At 38.2% G+C, this 22177-nt stretch overlaps 1 protein-coding gene across 5 annotated transcripts in view; it reads left to right on the top strand.

Annotated features, from left to right (window-relative positions):
- The window catches only part of cnot3b (CCR4-NOT transcription complex, subunit 3b), a 45218-nt gene that overhangs the window by 1518 nt on the left and 21523 nt on the right, over positions 1-22177 (top strand). For all 5 annotated transcript variants that reach the window (XR_008604147.1, XM_055017881.1, XM_055017880.1 and 2 more), the window contains exons 2-7: positions 6678-6740; positions 13130-13197; positions 14268-14342; positions 15817-15906; positions 18552-18680; positions 20705-20800. Coding sequence is in view for 4 of the 5 variants with exons in the window: in XM_055017881.1 (XP_054873856.1) it covers positions 6716-6740; positions 13130-13197; positions 14268-14342; positions 15817-15906; positions 18552-18680; positions 20705-20800 (483 nt within the window). In the remaining variant the exon portion in view is untranslated. The remainder of the gene's footprint in view (positions 1-6677; positions 6741-13129; positions 13198-14267; positions 14343-15816; positions 15907-18551; positions 18681-20704; positions 20801-22177) is intronic.

Raw genomic sequence — 22177 nt, 5'->3', positions numbered from 1 at the left:
ATTGGTTGTTACACATTAAAGTGATTGTTGTCCATCAGTGAGTCTGTTTGAGAGCAGGGGGGTGGGGGACAACAACAGAAATAACAGACAGACAAGACAGCAGAGTTGCCTCTAGGATTTTTTTCCAGCAGCGGCGGCAGGGTCTCCGCCCGTTTGTCTACTTTTTTGGTGTTTTGTTTCTCACTTTTGTCATTTTTGATCTTGTTTATGTCATTTGTGTAATTTGTTTGTCTCATTTCTGTTGTTTGTCCATTTTTTTGTCATTTAGTAGCTTTTTTGTCAAATTTTTTATCTCTGTTTTGTTTCGTATCGTTTCTCTCATTTTTTGTCGTTTTGTGTCTCATTTTTGTAATGTATTTTATGTGAATGATAAACTGAGGATGAATGTTGCTGAAATTGAATTTATTTTTCTTCAGAAATTTCAGGTTGTTCATGATGTTTTGCAAAAAGATAATTCCTTAAATGTGAATATTTTTGCACTAAACCAAAGGAACCAATAGGAGTTGTGGTGATTTATAGGCTTTTATGCTGTGGTTTTACTGGTCCGGTCCGCTGGAGATCAGACTGGGCTGAATGTGGAACCTGGACTAAGATGAGTTTGACACTCCTGGTTTAACCAAATATAATAATAATATTTCTCAAAATGAAAGCACTTGAATCTTTAGAGAATTATTTTTTTGCAACTTGTTGGGACACACCTATTTAAATAATGTCTGTGTTTATGAAGTTACATATGATCATACATGTTGTGACAGTCGATGAGAGAAGCCGTTAGGTTGTAGGTGTGGTTAGGCTCCTACTTTTTGGCTACTTTTTGCCCCCTACTAAGTGTTCCCACAGTAGCCACATATTTTATTTATCTTTTTGCCGTTAACCAGAGCTGCAGTCGAGCTCTGTACACGATGCTGTTTTACAAACTGCAGAGAAAAAACTCCTAACGAGAACTGAAAATGAAGCTATGACTCAAAAATAAATCAAAATTACTAGTACTTTCATCTAAGAAAACCTGGAATATGGAAACTGGAAACACAAATGTCCATTAATAAACATCGTGTCGTCCTGCAGGTCAAAATTGACTCGGTTTTAATTTTGAAAATGTGGGGAAAAAATATTTTCACAGTGAAACTTCTGATGTCCACATTTTCAACATTTTTGGGAAATCTTAAAACATTTTTTGGTGGAAAAAAAGAAATGTTAAAAATGTTTCTTAAGAACATCCACATAAAAATCAACCAAAACCCAGTGAAATTCGCTGGATTTTGGTTGATTTTTTTCTGAATGTTCTTCAAGAAAATATTAGAAGTTTTACTGATATATATGGAATCACTTTAGATATTTTTAGGGTTTTTTGGAAGATTTTTAATCATTTTTTGAAAATATTTACAAGCATTATTATTGTAACGACCTAAATCTGACCCTGATCACTGGTTTATGTCTTAAAGCTAACACAGCATATTTTCCTCACCTCAGACGGCTCCTAGAAATATGTCTGTTCTCCCTTTGTCATCAACAAACATGGTCTAGGGATGAAGTGTGGGTCCTTTTCTGGGTCAGAAGGATCAGCTTTTCAGTTCGACGGGTGTCCGAGCCGCCCAGCAGCAGGAATATCTGTGAAATTATGACTTAAAGCTCAGCTTGGTGGGAAGAAGGCTTTAGAGAAGGTCTATATTTACATGTTTACTGCTGAGAAAGGAAACATTTAACTGTCTGGTTTTTGGCATTCTGCTTAGCATGTCAGGCTGTTCTCTGCTGTGTAATTAAAACATATGTTAGGGTCATGAATCACGTCCACATGATGACTTTTAATCAATGCTTAAAGGTATTTATTTGACTTGTTAGCCCCTGGAAGATACTTACAGTGATAGTTCGTACCGATGCATGTCTGCTACTGTGTTTTTGATGGATGGTATCATGGTTTATCATCTTCCGATGGATAGTTGGATAGACAGATATTTTATTAATCCCAAGGGAAATTAAAGTATTCAGCAGCTTACATACAACAAAAATCTTGACTGTAATGTAGGTCAACTTTAAATCATTTTAGATTAACTAATATAGAGCAACTTTAATTCATGTACACTACCGTTAAAAAGTTTGGGGTCACTTAGAAGTGTCCTTATTGTTGAAAGAAAAGCAGTTTTTGTTCAATGAGGATAACATAAAATCAATTATAAATCCCGTGTAGATATTTTTAATGTGCTAACTGACTATTCTAGGTGGAAACGGCAGATTTTTAATGGAATATCTCCATAGGGGTACAGAGGAACATTTCCAGCAACCATCACTCCTGTGTTCTAATAGTACACACAAAATGACTTCAAATCGATGCAGTTACACAAAATATATACAAGACATGTAAAATAGTCTAAACTTTACAATAAAACTACCACAAAGAGAGAGACAAAATGACTGCAAAGACACAAAAAATGGTTTAATATTGTCCTAAAATATCAATAGCTATATGAAAAAGTACCACAAAGAGACACAAATTGACTTCCAATAGATGCAGGTACACAAAATAACAACAACAACCCAAAATGCCTTAAAAATGGACTAATAATAACAATATCTATAATAAAACTACCACAAAGAGGCACAAAATAACTGTAAAGAAACAGAAAATGGCTTAATGTTGTCCTAAAGTATCAATATCTAGGTGAAAAACTACCACAAATGACGTAATGTTGTCGTTATTTTCATTGGGAAAGATGTTACTGTGGAGACATTTCAGTAGAAGAAGAAGCTTTCTGCTAAAATGTTTCTGTCAACGCTGACATGGAGTATTAATAGCAAAGCAGTACCTGTCCCTACAGGTAAATAAGTGACAGATTGACATTTAAAACACAGACATGAGATCTGTTGCTCCAGAGACGATTTGCAATCAGAGAAACTGCTGCTGATTGCTGATGTTTTTTCCTGCTGATGTGAAGAAACAACGATGATGATGATTGCTGTCAAATTACCTTGAGAGACTCACCGGCCTGTGAATGTATATAAATGCCTGTAATTGTTGACAGTTAACTCACTTCCTCCTTGTAATTAGAGAGAAGAAGAACAGACCTGTTCAGTCCCACCTCATGAGCATCATGTTTCATAAATGCCACCTTAACCAGAAGTTATTACTGAGCTGGTTTAGGTAGAAGCTGGTTAACGAGATCATCCGACTGAGGGACAATCAGACCCCTAATCTATCGTGATATGAAAATGCAGATGACCTGAGTGCTCCCTTTAGATCTGCATTGAACTAAATGATGAATCCCAGGTGTTTTTACACTCACTGAGTGGCAAACATATGGCTTCAGGTGCTCTAGAGAAAACACCATTAACAAGCAGATTTACATTCCAATGAAACACTGATCAGATGTGAAGAAAGACTCTAGTTTTGCTTGGAGCCCAGGTATCTGCCAGGTGTTTGACATCAATGTCCTTGAATACTCTCATACCTGTCCTACCTGCTCAGCTTCAGGGGAGGTAAAGACCAAAAATGATTTGTTGTTGTGCAAATTTGAGTCGAGTAGGGCTTCAGAATATTGGAAATTTTTCTGCAGTCTGGATAAACGTAGCGTGGGTATAACTTTAAGATGTACAGCACTGAATCCTGGTCCACTTGTTCAGAGCCACAATCCTCATCATCCATCCATCCATCCATCCACCCATCCATCCATCCATCCACCCACCCACCCGTGCATCCATCCATCCATCCATCCATCCATCTATCATCCAGCCATCTATCATCCATCCATCCCTCCGTCCGTCCATCCATCCATCCATCCATCCATCCACCCACCCACCCGTCCGTCCATCCATCCATCCATCCAGCCATCTATCATCCATCCATCCCTCCGTCCGTCCGTCCATCCATCCATCCACCCATCCATCCATCCATCCACCCACCCACCCGTCCGTCCATCCATCCATCCATCTATCATCCAGCCATCTATCATCCATCCATCCCTCCGTCCGTCCATCCATCCATCCATCCATCCACCCACCAACCCGTCCATCCATCCATCCATGCATCCATCCATCTATCATCCAGCCATCTATCATCCATCCATCCCTCCGTCCATCCATGCATCCATCCATCCATCCATCCATCCCTCTCTCCATCCATCCATCCATCCATCCGTCCATCCATCCATCCATCCATCATCCATCCATCCCTCCCTCTCTCCGTCCGTCCATCCATCCATCCATCCATCCATCCATCCTTCCATCCATCCATCCGTCCATCCATCCATCCATCCTTCCATCCATCCATCCATCCATCCATCATCCATCCATCCCTCCCTCTCTCCGTCCGTCCATCCATCCATCCATCCATCCATCCATCCTTCCATCCATCCATCCGTCCATCCATCCATCCATCCTTCCATCCATCCATCCATCCATCCATCTATCCATCCATGTATCCATCCTCTTCCTCTTGTCCGGGATCAGGTTGTGGAGGCAGCAGATGAAGCAGGTCATTCCAGACGTTCCTCTTCCCAGCAACACTTTCCAGCTCTTCCTGGAGGATCCCGAGGCGTTCCTAGGCCAGATGAGATATATAATCCCTCCAGAGGGTTCTGGGTCTACCCCGGCGTCTCCTCCCAGGAGGATGTGTTCAGAAAACCTCCAAAGGAAGTCTTGCTGGAGGATATGAATCAGATGTCCAAACCACCTCAACTGGTTCCTTTAGAGGTGAAGGATCAGCAGCTCCACTCCAAGCTCCCTCTGGATGTCTGAGCTTCTTACTCTATCTCTAAGGCTGAGTCCAGCCTTTTGAGCTTTTTTGCAGAAACATCCATTTTAAAGCATCGTCTACCGTCACCACTACAACTCAGCTTTATGACACCAACACATAGAAGGAATTTAAATATGTGTTTTGCTTCTTTTACTGAACTTACACACTAAACAGGGATGTAAACTACAGCTTGTCTGGTTGGCAGAGGCAGATTCTGCTGCATGAGAAGTGTCCAGGTCTTTGAAATCATATTTTGCCATCGCTCTGTGACATTCATTAACCCTGTCCTGACTTCAGTTTGCTGCGAGGGCCATTAGTGCTCAATGGGGGGGCTGTTCTGCAGAGGCCAAAGTAGAAACAGCACAGCGGAAACGATGTGAATCCTACTTTATCATCGAACTAAATACATTCTAGACCTGTATGTACGCGCAGTGCTCTTAAAGACATTGCACGGCCACAGAAAACAGGTTTATAACTGGTTATCTAGCTAGCAAAAATGGTGAAATGTAAATATATATTTAAACCAGGGATGTCAAGCTTGTCTGAGTTCAGGTTCCACATTCAGCCCAGTTTGATCTCCAGTGGAGCGGACCAGTAAAACCACAGCATAATAACCAATAAATAACCACAACACATTTTTTCTTTTTATATTATTGCAAAAAAGTACATTCTGAAAATGTTCACATTTAAGGAATTGTCTTTTTACTAAACATCATGAACAGACTGAAATTTCTGAAGAAAAATAAATTCAGTTTCATCAACATTCAGCCTCAGTTTATCATTTCCACATTACAACTTCCAGATCACAGAGTGTCGACAAAGGAACACAACATTTAGTCACCTGGAACTGAACCAGAGAGGATTTTACTTTAAAAAAGACAAAAAACAACAAAAACAAGACAAAATATTACAAATGTGACACACAAACAACAGAAGCGAAAAACAAAGTGACAAAAAATGAGACAAACGACATGAAACAAACAAAAAGTGACAAAAAAGTTAGAAAGCAACAAAAAAATGGACAAGCGAGACAAAAAATGACAAAAACGAGACAAAAACAACAAAAAGGTGACACAAATGATAAAAATGAGACAAAAAAAGACAAAAAACAACAAAAACAAGACAAAATATTATAAAAATGAGACACAAAATGACAAAAATGAGACAAAAAATAAAACTCATGACAAATGATAAAAGTCAGACAAAAAACAATAAAAACAAGACAAAATATTGTAAAAATGACACAAAATGCCAAAAATGAGACAAATGACAAAAACCTGACACAAATGATAAAAGTCAGGCAAAAAAAGATGACAAAACAATAAAAACAAGACAAAATATTGTAAAAATAAGACACAAAATGACAAAAATGAGACAAAAAATAACAAAAACATGACACAAAATGATAAAAGTCAGACAGCAAAAAACAAAAAAGACAAAAAAAAAACCCAAAACAAGACAAAATATTGTAGAAACGAGACAAAACAACAAAAGAACAATGAACAATCTAGTATTTTACTTTCTGATCCAAACAACTTGTCATGGTCTACAAATTATTTAAAATGTATAGTTTTACTAATTTACAATCTGCAGTTTATGTCTTGTCTGGAATTTTTACACTTTGAGGGCTGGATCGGACCCTCTGGAGGACCGCTAAATGAAGACAGCAGGAGGGTTAAAATTACCATTTGACGACAGATGACATGAAAGGAGGTTTGTTTAGTATCTTTAGGCACATTTTGGAGTTTAAAGGCCACAATCAGGTGCAGAGCTGCCACCTAAAACGAGGACAGTTGTCTTTCCATCAGTCCCACTCAGCTTTTCTGACTTCTTTTCATCATCGCTCTCCATCCTATTTCAGTATTTCTTGTCTCTCTGTGTGAAATCCGTCCATCATAGCAGCTTTTCTAAATGTTCACAGCCTCTCCTAATCTCTGTTTTCTCCCTGCAGTGAAAGAAGGCATGAAGACATCATCCTAGTCGTCAGCCATGGCCGATAAAAGGAAACTTCAAGGTGAGCTTTCTGTCTGAGTGTGAGGGTTTGTTGTGGTCTGATCAGGAGCCAGGTGGACGAGGTTTACCACAAATTACAACGCAGGGAGCGCCGCAGTCACAGAAAAGCATTTTAGCGTCATTGTAGTTTGTTTTGCTGTGATAGGAAAGTCCCAAAACCCGACCCATGTGTCACTTTGTTTACAGCCGTGATTGGAGCGTGATCACACTCACCGCTACTGTTTAGTTCTGTGACCAAAAGTGGAAAATTTGACTTTGGTGTGTTTCTTTATTTAGTTAAACAGTGCTTGCTTAACCCTCCTGTTGTCTTCATTTACGGGCACCAAAAAATATTGTTTCCTTGTCTGAAAAAAATCCAAAAATTCAGCAAATAAATTCCCCAAATTTCTGAAAATTTGCAAAACCTTCAGGAAGAAAATTCCAATAATTCCTTAAAAGTTTCCCTAAAAAGTTTTATTTAAAAAAAATCCCCCAAATTTGGCAAGAAAATTCTTGTAAATATTTTCAAAAAATGAATAAAAATCTTCTAGAAAAATCCTAAAAATATCTAAAGTGATTCCATATATATCAGTAAAACTTCTAATATTTTGTTCAAGAACATTCACATAAAAATCAACTAAAATCCAGTGAAATTTGCTGGATTTTAGTTGATTCTTTTGTGAATGTTCTTAAGAAACATTTTTAACATTTCTTTTTTTCCACCAAAAAATTTTCAAAAATTTCCCAAAAACGTTGAAAATGTGGACATCAGAAGTTTCACTGTGAAAATAGATTTTTTCCACATTTTCAAACTTTAAAACGGGTCAATTTTGACCTGCAGGACGAGACAAGGGTTAATGTCATCACTGGCTCGGAAACACAGAAAAGTCACATGCACTCACAAGTAGCTTGTTTACGGAGTTGTGTAATCTGTTATCCTGCCAGGTTAGAGGGTACTGGCTCCCAGAACAGTCAGAAATAAATCTGGTTTTGGTTTCTGAAACTTTGCCTAAAAGTTGATGGATTTACCTGAGCTGTTCTGTTGCAAGAAGCTGAGCAGAAACATCAGAAAATGTTCTACCTGTCTGTGTCTGTGGATTATATAAGAACAAATGTGTTTGCTTCATCACACCTGACCATTTTACGAGCCAAACTTCATGTGTTTTTGTTTTCTGGATACTGGATGATGTCAGCTTTGGCCCAAAATCAGCATTAATCAGGTGATAAGAAAACAACTGTCAGGCTAAAGGTTTCTGGTTTTGTTTGAAGATGTTGCACAAAATCAAATATTGCACATTTAACACGTCAAAATGAGACACAAAATGACAAACATGAGACAAAAGATGATAGAAAACGTGACACAAACGGTAAAAGTCAGACAAAAAACAACAAAAGACAAAATATTACAAAAATAAGACACAAAATAACAAAAATGAGACAAAATATTACAAAAATGAGACACAAAATGACAAAAATGAGACAAAAGATGACAAAAACGTGACACAAAGGATAAAAGTCAACAGTAAGTAAACACAGAAAACAAGCCACACTGCTCAGTCCCACAGAAATCCTCCTCTGAGTTCTTTACTTTGATGTTATTGTCAACTGACGGTCTGAAAACACACTTTTTCAACAGGATTTGGTGCCGCTCATCCTGACATTTAACACAAAACACACACACATATCTCCCTAAAATGTCTTCATGGAACAGATGAAGTACCAGCGCTACCCCGGCTCTGTCAGATTGTAATGTATTATTACAGAGGAGGTAGACTTTCATCTAAAAATAACACCCGCAGCAGTATCGTAACATCAAGGCCGTTTAAGGCCAAACTGGAATTTGTTCAGACAACTTAGTTAGAGCTGCAGCCTATTCTGTGCTGCACCTCTCGCTGCATCTTTCTCATCACTCTTTGTTCGTTAGTGCTGATCAAGCAAACATCAGAATCATGTAGGATAATCCAGCTGCATATAAAATTATTCAATCCCCTGACATTTCTGACATTCTGGCAAAATGAGCAACATGACAGCTGCAGGCGATTCCTAAATCCCAAAATATCAAAGCAAAAATCAAGATTTAATTCATTATCCATCCAAAATTTCAACTTCTTTACAAAAGCAGGTTGTCAAATGATCCAACCCCCTAAGAAGAAAATTCCCTCAAAAAGACCCCATTCATCCAAATTGACCGAAAATTTGTCCAAAAATGGCTTGAAGTTTGTTTGTCAAAATTAGTCCAAAATGACTCAAAATTTATTCAGATTTACTTGAAATTTGCTTAAAATCACTCAAAACCAGTCCAAAACATGCTAGGCACAAGATAATACACTAATTTGTCCCAAATTACTCAAAAATTATGCAAAAAGTGACCACAGTTAATTGAAGACAGTCCAAGACAAGCTAAAAATGGTTCAAAATGACAGAAAATTTGTCCAAAGAGGCTCAAACATTTTCAACTTTCTTTTTTTTTTTTAAACAAAAAGCAGGTTGCAGAATGATCCTCCCCCAATGAGGCTGTATCTTCAGCTATTAGGCTGTATCTTCATCTATGAGGTTGTATCTTCAGCTATTAGGCTGTATCTTCATCTATGAGGTTGGATCTTCAGCTATGAGGCTGGATCTTCAGCTATGAGGCTGTATCTTCAGCTCCTATGAGGCTGTATCTTCTTCTCCTATGAGGCTGTATCTTCAGCTCCTATGAGGCTGTATCTTCAGCTATGAGGTTGTATCTTCAGCTCCTATGAGGCTGTATCTTCAGCTCCTATGAGGCTGTATCTTCAGCTATGATGCTGTATCTTCAGCTCCTATGAGGCTGGATCTTCAGCTCCTATGAGGCTGGATCTTCAGCTATGAGGCTGGATCTTCAGCTATGAGGTTGTATCTTCAGCTATGAGGCTGTATCTTCGGCTCCTATGAGACTGTAGCTTCAGCTCCTATGAGGCTGTCTCTTCAGCTATGAGGTTGCATCTTCAGCTATGAGGCTGTATCTTCAGCTCCTATGAGACTGTATCTTCAGCTCCTATGAGGCTGTATCTTCAGCAGCCTTTAGCTCCAATGACTTGCTGTAGACGGAGGTATCGTCTCCAACAAGCTTCTGGCAGCTCCTTGGGAATTTTAGCCCATTCCTCGTGGGCAATGGTCTCCAGCTCAGCGATGTTCTCAGGCCTGTGTGCTGCAGCAGCTTTCTTCAGATCCACCACAGATTCTCCATTGGATTTAAGTCTGGAGACCGAGATGGCCACTCAAGAACCTTCCTGGCTTTTTTCTCTAACCAAGCCTTTGTTGGTTACCTTCATTCTTTCAGAGCTCCAACAGATCTGGATCAACAGCTTCCATCACGGTGATCTGTCTGGTCTGTTTCTGCTCCTTTCAGACATTTTCCTGGTATGTTTGGTGGTAGAAAAGTGTTTGTCAGTCGATGGTTTTCGTTTGTTTTCCACCACAATAAACTGTTTTACACCCGTGTAAAACAGTTTAGCTCCGCTTTGGTGAAGAACATCAGGGAATTGTTTTTCACCGTCTTTAGCAACAATTTTTGTTGGTAAATGAGAGACATTAGAATGGGACATGTCTGCATCTTCAAACCAGAACAGGAAGTGAATTTGGTGATGTGCGTGCATTACGTTTGGGACTGCTATGATTGGTGGAACTCACAGGAGGCGGGACAAAATTGTGGAAAAGTTGCGGTGATTGGACAAAATTGCAACGTGGCGCAGAATTCACAGAGATTGTTTGAATTTGCGTTAATTGTTGAAATCCCGGAGGGACTGAAATACCACAAAATATATTGAATTTGACCAACACTGGTACAAATATACAATTATTGAAGTCTGTGGAACACAGATGCACTTTTCAGCCTATTTGTGATTAAACATCTGCTTCTAATATTTATTATATTAGTCCTAAAAGTTATTTGTGGCTGTATTATTGAGCCGTCTGCTTTCTGTTGATTCTAACAGACGGGTTGACAATAGTGTAAATCTAAGTAAAAGTAGAAAAATGAGGGTCATGCTGCCTTCTTGGTGCTGTTGGAAATATCAGAACTCAGAGTTCGTATTATCTGTGATAAACCAGTTTCAGAGACGTGATGCTGATACACACATTTTCCTTCCGATAAACACAAATTTATGCTTACCTAGATCATTCCTGATCTTGGAAAGTGGCATAAAAAAACGACATTTGCAGTTTTACTAGTCATTCTGTAATTCTATGATGAGAACTGGATGAGATACCAGACGGCATATCAGTGTTTTCCAATCCAGGAATTAAAAAATGACATTGGTCTGCACTAAAACCTTCAGCTGTGCAGCGTGCTGAAGGGAAATAAAATGTCCTGGTGATGTAATCCAGGTCAGAAATGCTAAAATTAGGCTTAAAATGATCTTCTTCGTGTTTACATTTAACAGCAGGCTACTAATCTGTGTCACACGACGGAGGGAGACATAAATCTGGGACATGTTGGTGATAACAAAGCCTAAATCTGGACGGGTTTGCCTCTTCCTGTCACTCCCTAATCTTCCATCAGCCATACACTATTCATGGAGCTGCTGCAGTTTTTAAGATTTTGGGATTTATCACATGCATGTGCGTGGAGGAGATGTGTGTCACCTCTCGCACACAAGCATAATGTGCCTTTTAGGATATGCATATTTCATGAGATGTCAACGACGGTTTGTAAGTTCCCCGCTGTTCTACGGTGTTTGTTGTTGTTCTGTGTGTCTGATATAAAAGAGAACACTTCAGTGGCTTGTTTTTGAAAAGCAAACACTCTGCTGAGCAAAACCTCTCAAACGTGGAACATAGTGGACAACATTTGTGGGGTAATACCAGAGCTGAGAACAATACAAATGCTGATATGCCAAATATTTAGCCTGATGTGAGGCATTTTTGTGACTTAATCACACTCAGTTTGCAGTGGGAAATAGCAAATGTTTATATGCTCTAAAGAGGTCATTTATATGCAAATGTACACAACAGAGCAGAAAATGTTTGTCAGGATGTGATGGATCCGTTTCTTTTTATATCAAACCCCTTGACCCTTATATCGGTACATTAGGATTGATCAATCCGCCTTGAATGCAGTGACTATTAAGCCATTTTTACCTTGTTAACATGTCCATGTACAGCGGTCCTTCTCCATATGGTGGTTCACTTTTGTGGTCTCACTGTATCACGGATTTTTCACTATATCACAGGATTTTGCGGTATATAGATGTTTTGATATACGGGAGGTCCTCGGTTTACGACGTCCTCGACCTACAGCGTTTCATCATTACATCAGAACTGGTTACGTGGAACTAGTTGATGAGCGGAGCAGACGAATACGTCGTCACACGGTGCTATCAGACGGCTTTGTTTCCATTCTCTGGTTGTACTCCACCTTGGATTGTGCTACATTCACTAACTTTTTATCCTTCATTATGACTCCCAGCGTAAGTCAGACTCTTCTGATGCTTGGAAGAAAAGGAAAGCCGTCTCCATGGAAGTGAAATTAGATAGAATAAAATGCTGGGAACAGGGCCAAACACCGACCAACATGAGTGAAGTTGTAAAAACAGGTCAACATATTGTAGCGACCCTCTGTGATGAATGAGTGAGACTTTATCTGGTTCTCTGCTGGTTTATTGAACCTTCACACAGGCTACTGTGGACCGTAGCCAACGCCAGAATAACTAGAAAAACCCCATAACTTAGCTCCAGAATTAGCCGCCGTTACCAGCTCTTGTGTTTATTATTGTGGCGAACTGCATTGAAGAACGTCACTGGAGAAAGGTTATCTGCCTTTTGTGACTCTCCAACTGGCAGATACTTTTATTTCGAAAAACAGAGAGCAATATTATAGCAAATATGGCAGGAAGTGATGAAACACACTCACGGTCCTGACAACATAACACTGAAACAAACTAACTAGGCTGGCTAAACCACAAAAACACAATAAAACACAAACACTAGTAACACTGGAACACTAACATAAACCACAATAATGACATTTAAACCCCCAACACCCCGAACTCTCATGGTGCATTGCAGCACAACAGTACAGTCATAGACTGACTCTGCCATCACTACATTATTTTGGGTTTTCTGTATCATTATCCGTCTTTAGAATCAGTTTCTGATTCAAACGTGGATGAATTACTCCAATATTACAGTCACAGGTGTACTGAGCTGCAGCAATTTGTCAAGAAGTTGAAGTTGTAAGAGACATTATGAAGTTACATCAAAGCGGTTGTAATACACGAAAAGAATGACTTTCATGTGTAAAAGTGTCGTTTTGATGAGCAGAAATAAGTTTTTATAAGTCATTAGTACAAGCACAGGAACTTTAAGATATGTGTTCTGATTTTTACTTCAGATTTTCACTTTTATGAAATGTTTACGTTGACTTTCTGCTTGTTTTTCCTCATCCAGGTGAAATAGATCGATGTCTGAAAAAAGTAGCGGAGGGAGTGGAACAGTTCGAAGACATCTGGCAAAAGGTGAGATAAAAAACTGATTATTATTTTTACTCTCAGGTCACGTATCATATCATTTAGAATCAAAACTAGTGGTCAAAACTTCCTATATTCCTATTCACTCATTTATTTATGTTTATAATCCACTGTCATGTAAAACAGTGTACAGACCGTTGAATTAAAAGTCTGCAAAGTGCAAGAAATCCCTTCAGAGGTTTTGTTTTAATTAACCAGTGGTCCAAAATCAAAGATACTCATTCGTAGACGACAGTGGAATCCAGTAAACATCCCCAGAGATTTTTTTCTTCAAGAGTTGGTTCAAACTAATAGGTTTCAAACTGTATTAATATCCATTGATTCTCTGCCTACAAACTGATCAGTGTATTGACTCTTTGTTTCATGCCTAAATTGTAATTATTTGTGTTTTGATTGGTAAGTTTGGGTCGTTTTTGTCTGTTCTCATTGTTCAAGAAGAGAAAATATTCTCCTGCCATCATACTAGTTAATAAATGCTGCAGTTACCACAACAGGACGCCCAATACTCATGATACCTGTAATAAAATGAGCTGTTATTAAAGCAGCGTTTGGCCCGGAGCAAACAGCAGCACAGAGGCCCAGAGTGGAGATCAGTTCTCCTAATAAAAGGCCATGAAGTCATTAGCGCTTTAGTTAGCTGAGATCCCAGGTGTCTCTTTTTCCTTCTTTTCATCTGGTATTTATTGTGTTTCTTTGGCTTTCTCTACTGTTTCCATTTCACTCTTAACAAGCTTGTTTTGCCACTTAAAGGCTTGTGTTGGATTTGGATTCATTTTATTGTTTTCTTATCTTATAGCCTATTTAGCTTCCCCCCCCCCCCCCCCCCCCCAATTTCATGTAACGTTTACTGCTAGAATAAACATATTTCCCTCTAAGATCAGCTGGTAGCACCAATCCGAATCAAGTCACCAAATTTTGATTTTAAAAGTATAAACAAATTCTGCATTTTCAGTATTTTTAGTGTGTATTTTGAACCTTTTCTTAATGCGTTCTCATACTGTTGGTGTTCTATTCTGGATCAGATCTCATCTAAACCCTTTTTCTCCTTTTCTTTGCAGCTTCACAATGCAGCCAATGCAAACCAGAAGGAGAAATATGAAGCAGACCTCAAGAAAGAGATTAAAAAGCTTCAGGTGAGAACAGCGAGACAGCAGAGACCTGACAGTTAAAGGTTTCTCACTAAAGGCTTCAGTAAAATGTTTAAATCTTCTCAGGGTTTGAGTTGACAAATCAGCACTTATAACTTAAAGATAATAACTTTTCAGACCAATTTTAAATTACCGAAAGAACTGGTGTTCCTTAAGTTCTGCTGGGTTTAGATTTAGCACAGAAAAGGAATGGAGTTTAAGGGACGTCCATCCTGAGATCTCAGCAGATATCTGTCCCCCTGAACACTTTCTGACTAAAAAGTTGACCCAGTTTCATCACTCCAGCTGAGTCTTCAAACGCTGGATGGTCTCTGAGGGAATAAAAACGTGCAGATGCGTCCTCATGGGAACATCTGAAGCCAGTAAACCTGCCGGCTTTCTTTTAATTCACTGGTTCAGTAAATGAGGAAACTGGGAATGAACTCAATAAAGCATGGAAGGCTCCATTAGAGAGATTCACAAGTTAATATCAGTTTCATTACACTTTTGTTTCATGGCTGTCGTTTTATTTTCGCACATCAGGAGACTCTAACGACTCTCCTTCAAAGCCCACAAAATGTGTACAATGGTCCTAGATACAGGATAATTATGGTTCTACATACAGGATAATAATGCACACCGTCTTGATATTGATAGCTAATCATCGGTGTGCATTTTGAACAGATCAATAACTTGTAATAAAATAAAATGGCAATTCTGTGAAAAATAAACAAATCTCTTGGTTGCACTGAGGAGTGCAGAATTTTTTATTTATTTTTTTTACATAATTTGGTTAAAGTAAATGGTTTAATTTTTTTTTTAATTTTAAAAAAGTGATTTGGGTGAAATATGATTTTAAGCTGAGATTTAGTAAGCTTTCCCAGCAAAATGTTAACTTACAACCACACACACACAAAAACGCCTTTCGAAGCTGCCAGTTTGGGGTCCAGGTGGTTAAACGTTTATTGACGAACGTTGATCAGTTCTATCTTCCATCTGACTGGAATCTAACTAGTGTGAGCTTTACTTCTTCCAATCTGCCAGACTTTGACAGGCATTCAGTGTGTGAATTTACTCCAGAATCGACTTGTTATTTCTCAATATCCAGAAACAGGCCAGTGTTTAGCTCCAGGTGTAAATGGGGTATCATTTGTAGCCAATCACCTGCGAGCAGGTAAGACAGAAAACTGCTGATATCAACTCAACCCGAGGTCTCTGAAAATTGGATGACGGTGCCGAGGCATTTTGCTGATTCCCTCAGGTAGAGGTGTGTGTGGAGTGTTAGATATCGAAGCGTTGCGTGTTGTCATGAGGACCAAACTCCAAGCCAAGCCTGTTTGCTGCTCATCAAGTTCACCGTCTATGACCGCTGAAGTCAAGTCTCTGCTTGTAGCTCAGAGTTCACTGATGTTTCTGTATCTCTCCCTCCCTTCCTCCCTTCCTCCCCCACTCTGCTTCTCCTCTTCTTCTGGTCCCTCAGCGTCTTCGAGACCAGATCAAGACGTGGGTGGCATCCAACGAGATCAAAGACAAAAGGCAGCTAGTAGAGAACCGCAAACTCATAGAAACGGTGAGTAGAAATGGAGGGGAGTGAGGATTACTGCTCTCCCTGTAGGACCCCTGTTTACTCTGGAGGCTTCTGTTTGTTTTCAGTTCTACTGCTGTGGAGTTTTAGAGGAAACACACTTTGAAAAGAAGGTTCTGCAAGTTAATACAGTTAAGGAACTGTTTATCCACAGCGATCAGCAGTGATTTATCAGCTCTTAAAACTCTGTGACATTTTTCCAACACATGCATAAAAACAAAAAAATTATCTTCATCATGTGGAAGTTAATACTTTTTTAATCTTCTTTTAGTCTTCTTAATAATTTCTTCATTCTTATTTTATTTTTTCCCAGTTCAATCGCAGTGTAAAACTAGTTTTTAATAGTTCAGCGAAGACTCAAAAAAAGATTGTTTGATTTTTCGTCTTTGCACAAAAAATAGAAGACAGAAAACGATCGCACACGTATGTCAGCACACATAGTCCAAATATAATAATGAAAACGAGGCATAAATGCAGTAATTAACTAATATAATTTGCAGCAATATTATTCAATATCAAAATTCAGCCCTTGTAGACCTTAAAGATGACCGAAAAACTTGTATTCTTTATGTATAAAGTGTAGATTCAATCAGTTAATTATGACGAAATTTCACAGCTCTTAAACCTCAGTGTGCTCTAATCTGTTTTTTCCAGTTCTATCGCAGCGTAAAACTAGTTTTTAATAGTTTAATTACGACTCAAACAATTATTCTCTTTGATTTTTCATCTCTGCACAAAAAATAGAAGACAGAAAACGATCACACACATACGTCAGCAGACATAGGTAGAAAACTCAAAAACTGTCTTTTTTTTAAAACATTTTATAATGAAAACATTCAAAAATGCAGTAATTAACTAATATAATTTGCAGTAATATTTGTTCGATATCAAAATTCATTCCTTGTAGACGTGAGAGATTACTGAAAAAGTTTTTTTCTTGGTGTATAAAGTGTAGATTCAGTCAGTTAATTATGATGAAGTTTCACAGCTCTTATGGCTCAATGTGCTCCAGCCTGTTATTTTTAATCAGATCCACAGCCTCTGCTTCATGCTATCTCTTAAAGAAAGTCACAGAAGCTTCATTTACATCTCAAACTAATCAGAACACACATGAAACCTTCGTACTATGTCTTTAAAATGGGATTATCTCCAAAGGATTCTGCTGAAGCTCAACTATAATTCAGTTTAACCTAAAGGTCCCTGCTGGTTTTGCTCCAAAGCTTCCTTTTTTTAATTTCATTTTTTTTTATCGTCTCGCAATCTTTAATGCTTTAATGTAAAGATGCCGCTTGTAGTGACAAATCTACTGAAAATTATCGCCTGAATCCGTCTGCTTTTATGAGCTTCAGAAAGTGTCAGCTCATAGTTGGACTGTCCAGCTGCAGCATTACTGATTCGTTTCACTCTCGCTGTGACCGTTTTCAGCTCAGTTAGAGATCAGCTGGTGGACAAAGCGAAGCATTTTATAGACAGAGGAGCTGGATGTTTCCCTCAGGAGGTGTTTAAGAGTAAAAACGGGACTAAAATTCACAAAATACTTGACTTCAATTCATTAGATGACTTCATATAGCTGTGTAAATGAGCAACTGTTCTTCAGACTTGGACATTCTGACTTAAATTGTGATTTTTATTTCTTTCTGCTCTCGCTGAATGGCAAAAAAAATAATTATTATAGGTTTAAATGCTCACATTAATATGAGCCGACACAATGCAGTGTTACCAATAGAAACTCAAACCTCACCAGAACAGACATTGTCAAAATATGTTTCCAAAGTGTATTTTTCAGTTCCTCCAGGATTTCGTGGGCTTTTTTCCAGATTGTTGCGGCCCTCAAATGTCTGAATTCGTGGCAACTTTTCAAAAAAATTGTGATCTAAGTTGCGATTTGTTGCGATGAAATTGCAGGACACAGTGACAGTTGCTAAAAAGTTGCATGTTTTCTGGTACTGGTCTGGTAGAGGTCCGGCTCCCTCTGATCTCCACCAGGGTGTTTTTTTTCTCTATTCCAAGCTGCTCTTCGAGTTTTCCTGTGGTTTTGTCGGTCGAACCAAAATTATAGTCCAGCAGGAAGCAGCAGAAATGCCTCGACAGAGAAAAAAAAAGATCATCACAACCTAACGCGACTGAAACATGCGATGAAGTTGAAGCTGGAGTTCAGAGCCTCGTCATCAAGGTCGAAGTCAGGTGCTGAAGAGAAGAGACTGTAGCAGACAAGATGTGGCCTTTATAGTAGATAATACAAACTGCCATGGAGTACATCCTGAGTATACTCACTCAACTGTTCTGACATTTCTGCCACTGCCATAGACGTGTTAATTAAGTTCTATGTTGTTTAGTACCGAACTAATTACAGCTACTTCTAATATTCAAACCTCCTAATGCGTCTAAATGATAATATTTGGTTGTGTTTTTTGACAATAATGACCAAAAACTGAGCATTAAAGCTCCTTAAAAGTAGGATTGGATGGATGGATGGATGGACGGACGGACGGACGGATAGATAGGACCTTTATTGATCCCACAGCGGGAAAAGTTTTGAAATAACGTATTAATTAATGTAGTTTTTTTTTGTTTGTTTGTAGAAAATATAAATCGTGTTTTTTTTTGTCTGTGTGTTCGTGTGGTTGCAGCAAATGGAGCGGTTCAAGATCGTGGAGAGAGAAACGAAGACGAAAGCGTACTCGAAAGAAGGCCTAGGGCTCGCCCAGAAGGTGGACCCGGCCCAGAGGGAGAAGGAGGAGGTTGGCACGTGGCTAACAGTAAGTTTAGAATAAGAAACAGATGCACTTTAACATATTATTCTCATTTAATCAAGGTTATCTGTTTAGCACGTTTTTAAAAAGATGGACAATATAGAATAAATATATATACCAAACTGGTAAAATCAGTTGGTAAAGCTAAAGAAAACAGTATAAAACAGGCAACAAAGGATGCAAATTCTAGATCAATTAGTTAAATATAAGTAAATATAAAGCATTAGGACCATTATGTGCAGCTAAATACAACTGAAAACATGAACATCTTGGGGTTTTTCTATAAAATCTGAATTTCTGTGTCATTATTTGTGTTTCTACCTTCAGTTCCACATTCTAATTATGCAAGTCATTGCTATCAAAGGCTCTAGACTTGAGGATTTTAATCATCCTGGATGACTTTAACCTCCATCCACTTGTTTTCTTTCACTGGACCCAAAGCGACACAGAGGATTCTCTAAATTTCTACAGATGTCTTCAGATTTCATTAGTTAACTGGGGAAAACCCTAATTTGCAGCGCATCACCTCAAAAACAAGAAATTATTTTCCATCACAGAGACTTGAAGGAATCAGAGGTGACTTTTCTGCTGCGATTGTTTCTTCAACAGAACGTGGAGCTGAAAGTGAAATTACTCAGAACCAAAACCAGACTGGAGACATTTCAGCTTTTCCCAAAAACAAAAACTTCATGAAGCAGCTGCTGCATTTTACTGATACACAACAGCTGCGATCACAAAGACCGGACTCACTGTATATTTAGTTCTCTGAAAAAGATGTTATCGTGTTTCATTCCTGAGCAACGTTGATTTAATCAGTTCATTAAACTATTAGCAGTAGAATTCATCTGGTTAGATAACTGATTATCCCTCTGAAGCTCCAAGCAGTTTATTTTTGCCGTTTGGTTTTTTTTTTTTGCTCCTGTCACATTTTTCTCATTGTGGGTTAATTTTTCACTGTAATATAAAGTCCTGCACTTCCATAGTAACAGAACAACCATGACTAGATGTAGAGAGAACTCAGAAATGTCTTCTGTGCTGAATGACACAGTTATAATGCCATAAATCAGACAGAAAAAGTTTGTAAATGACCCCGAAACTTTTACACGCACAACACCTGACATGTTTATCCTTTTTCCTCGATGGGGATTCCTTCTGCGCCTTTATTCCTACTGCGCACATTTTTCCGCACATATTTCCTTAGCTTTTAGAAAAAGCAAAGGAAAAGCACATTTCTTCTTATTGTTTTTTAAAATTATTTTGTTTATTTGTCTTCATATTTCTGCTTTTATTAGCCTTTTCTTTTATGGATTATTTTTTGATTAATATTGCTTTATATTGCAACATTGTTTATTTTTCATTTTATTTACTCTTCTTCATATTTCCACTTTTATTTTATTATTCTTTTACAGATTAATTTTTCGAATTTGACGCTCTCAATACTCCATAGCTAACATTTTTATTAGCCTCGAGGAATTCTAAATCAACATAAAAAGCTACTATTTGCAGCATATTAAATCATTTTACCCTCGTTACTTTATACTGAAATGATAACGACCAGGTTTGGTCAGATGAGAGCAAATCAACCAACCAGTCGACCCAGAAACTAAAGCTTTATAGGGTTTCTTAAATAGATTTTACTTTTGTAGTTTAGATTTAACTATAGCTGGGTGATTACTTTTCTTATTTAATTGCTTTGAAAATCAGTTTCTCTATTAAAATCAAATAGTTTCTACTATATTCTATGTGAATTTACATTCTCAAGTGAATAATTTGCACATTCCTGCACACTGTAAATATTTCTTTTACCTAAAACTCTGCTACACTTCTTCCTGAAGGTTTTGCAAATTTTCTGAATTTTTTTGCTGAATTTTTGATTTTTTTCAGACAAGGAAACAATGTTTTTTGGTGCCTGTAAATGAAGACAACAGGAGGGTTAAAGCACCAACAACCAGCCCAGTCGTTTAGTTTTTGAGGCTCGTCTTCTTCAGTCGTGCCATTAACTCTTTCCAACTCTTCGTCTCTTCTTCCAGAACACAATAGACACGTTGAATATGCAGGTGGACCAGTTCGAGAGCGAAGTGGAGTCTCTGTCAGTCCAGACGAGGAAAAAGAAAGGAGACAAGGAGGTCAGTCTGCTCTCATCTCCCATTCATTCATTCATTTCTCTCTGCTCGTCTGTTTCCTTTCTCGTTTTCCCTCCTCTGTTTACGGCTGACGGGTCGGTCGGCCTCCAGCCCTCCTCTCCTCTTTTATCTCCTCTCAGCTAAAGAGGTCAGATAGTGTGTCCTCCATTCATCTTCAGGAGAACCTTGCTGACCGCTGCTCTCTCACTTCCCCTTTAAAGTCCTCTCCAGAGACCTCATTTATAGAGAGATGACACAGAGACCAGGAGAACTCACGGGTCCGTCGCTCGGCATTCAGACTTCAAACTCACGGTGTCAGAAAAATTACTATTCTGTTTTATCACAGAAAATGTGGCTTTCTCTGCATCCGCCTCATGTTTGGCTCCGAGTCTGAATTTTGCACAAAAGATGTTTTTCTAAATGAGACCCTGAGGGGTTTATTTTTGTCTGCTGCTTGTGCGTTTACCTTCACCGGCCAAAAGCGTAGGACTCGCCTCTCTCAGCGGAGATCTTCAGAGAAATATTGCAAAGATACAAGTTTCTGGTCTCCAGCTTCTCACAAGCTCCAAATGTCAAGGGCAAAAAATAAGAATCTATTTCATGGAAAAATCATGGCAAAGCGTCGCCTGCTGCACTCAGTCGTAGTTTCCAAAAAACAAAACTGATTTGTTTCCTGTTGAGGGTGCAGAAGGTGAGATAAAAAGGAATCAGTGTGCATACAGGGATAAAAAATAAAGGTGCTGCACGTCTATAAATCCTGACTCTTTCTTGTCTAACTGCAAATCACACAGCGGATATGTTTATGCTTATCTTATTTTTTTAAATGGGATGGTTAGTATTAATGTTTATTTCCATGTAAATATGAGAGATTGTAGCCGTACGGTTAATTTCCACCTCGAGACAAAAAACAAATAGAAGACAAAATATTACATAAATGAGATGCAAAATGGCAAAAAATTAAACAAATGACACAAAACAAAACAAAAAAGGAGACAAAAAAAGTTACAAAGCGACATAAACAGAAACATGACAAAAAATGACAAGAAAAGAAACAAAAAGACAAAAACAGACAAAAAACACAAGCGAGACAAAAAGGAAACGGAAAACGACAAAAACGAGAAACAAAACAACAAAAGCATGAGACAAACGACAAGTCAAACAAAAAAGAACAAAAACAACAAAATATTACAAAAATGAGACACAAAAAAAGTTGAAAAGCGACAAAAACGACAAGACAAAAAAATTACAAAAACGAGACACTAAGCAACAAAAATGACACAAATGACAAAAATGTGACAAAAATAGAATCTATCTCTCTATCTATCTATATCTATCTATCTATAGTCTATCTATCTATCTATAGTCTATCTATCTATCTAT

This window comes from Amphiprion ocellaris, chromosome 15, assembly GCF_022539595.1.
Source record: "Amphiprion ocellaris isolate individual 3 ecotype Okinawa chromosome 15, ASM2253959v1, whole genome shotgun sequence".
In the NCBI taxonomy this organism is placed as follows: Eukaryota; Metazoa; Chordata; class Actinopteri; family Pomacentridae; genus Amphiprion; species Amphiprion ocellaris.
This window is presented reverse-complemented; position numbering and strand designations above follow the sequence as displayed.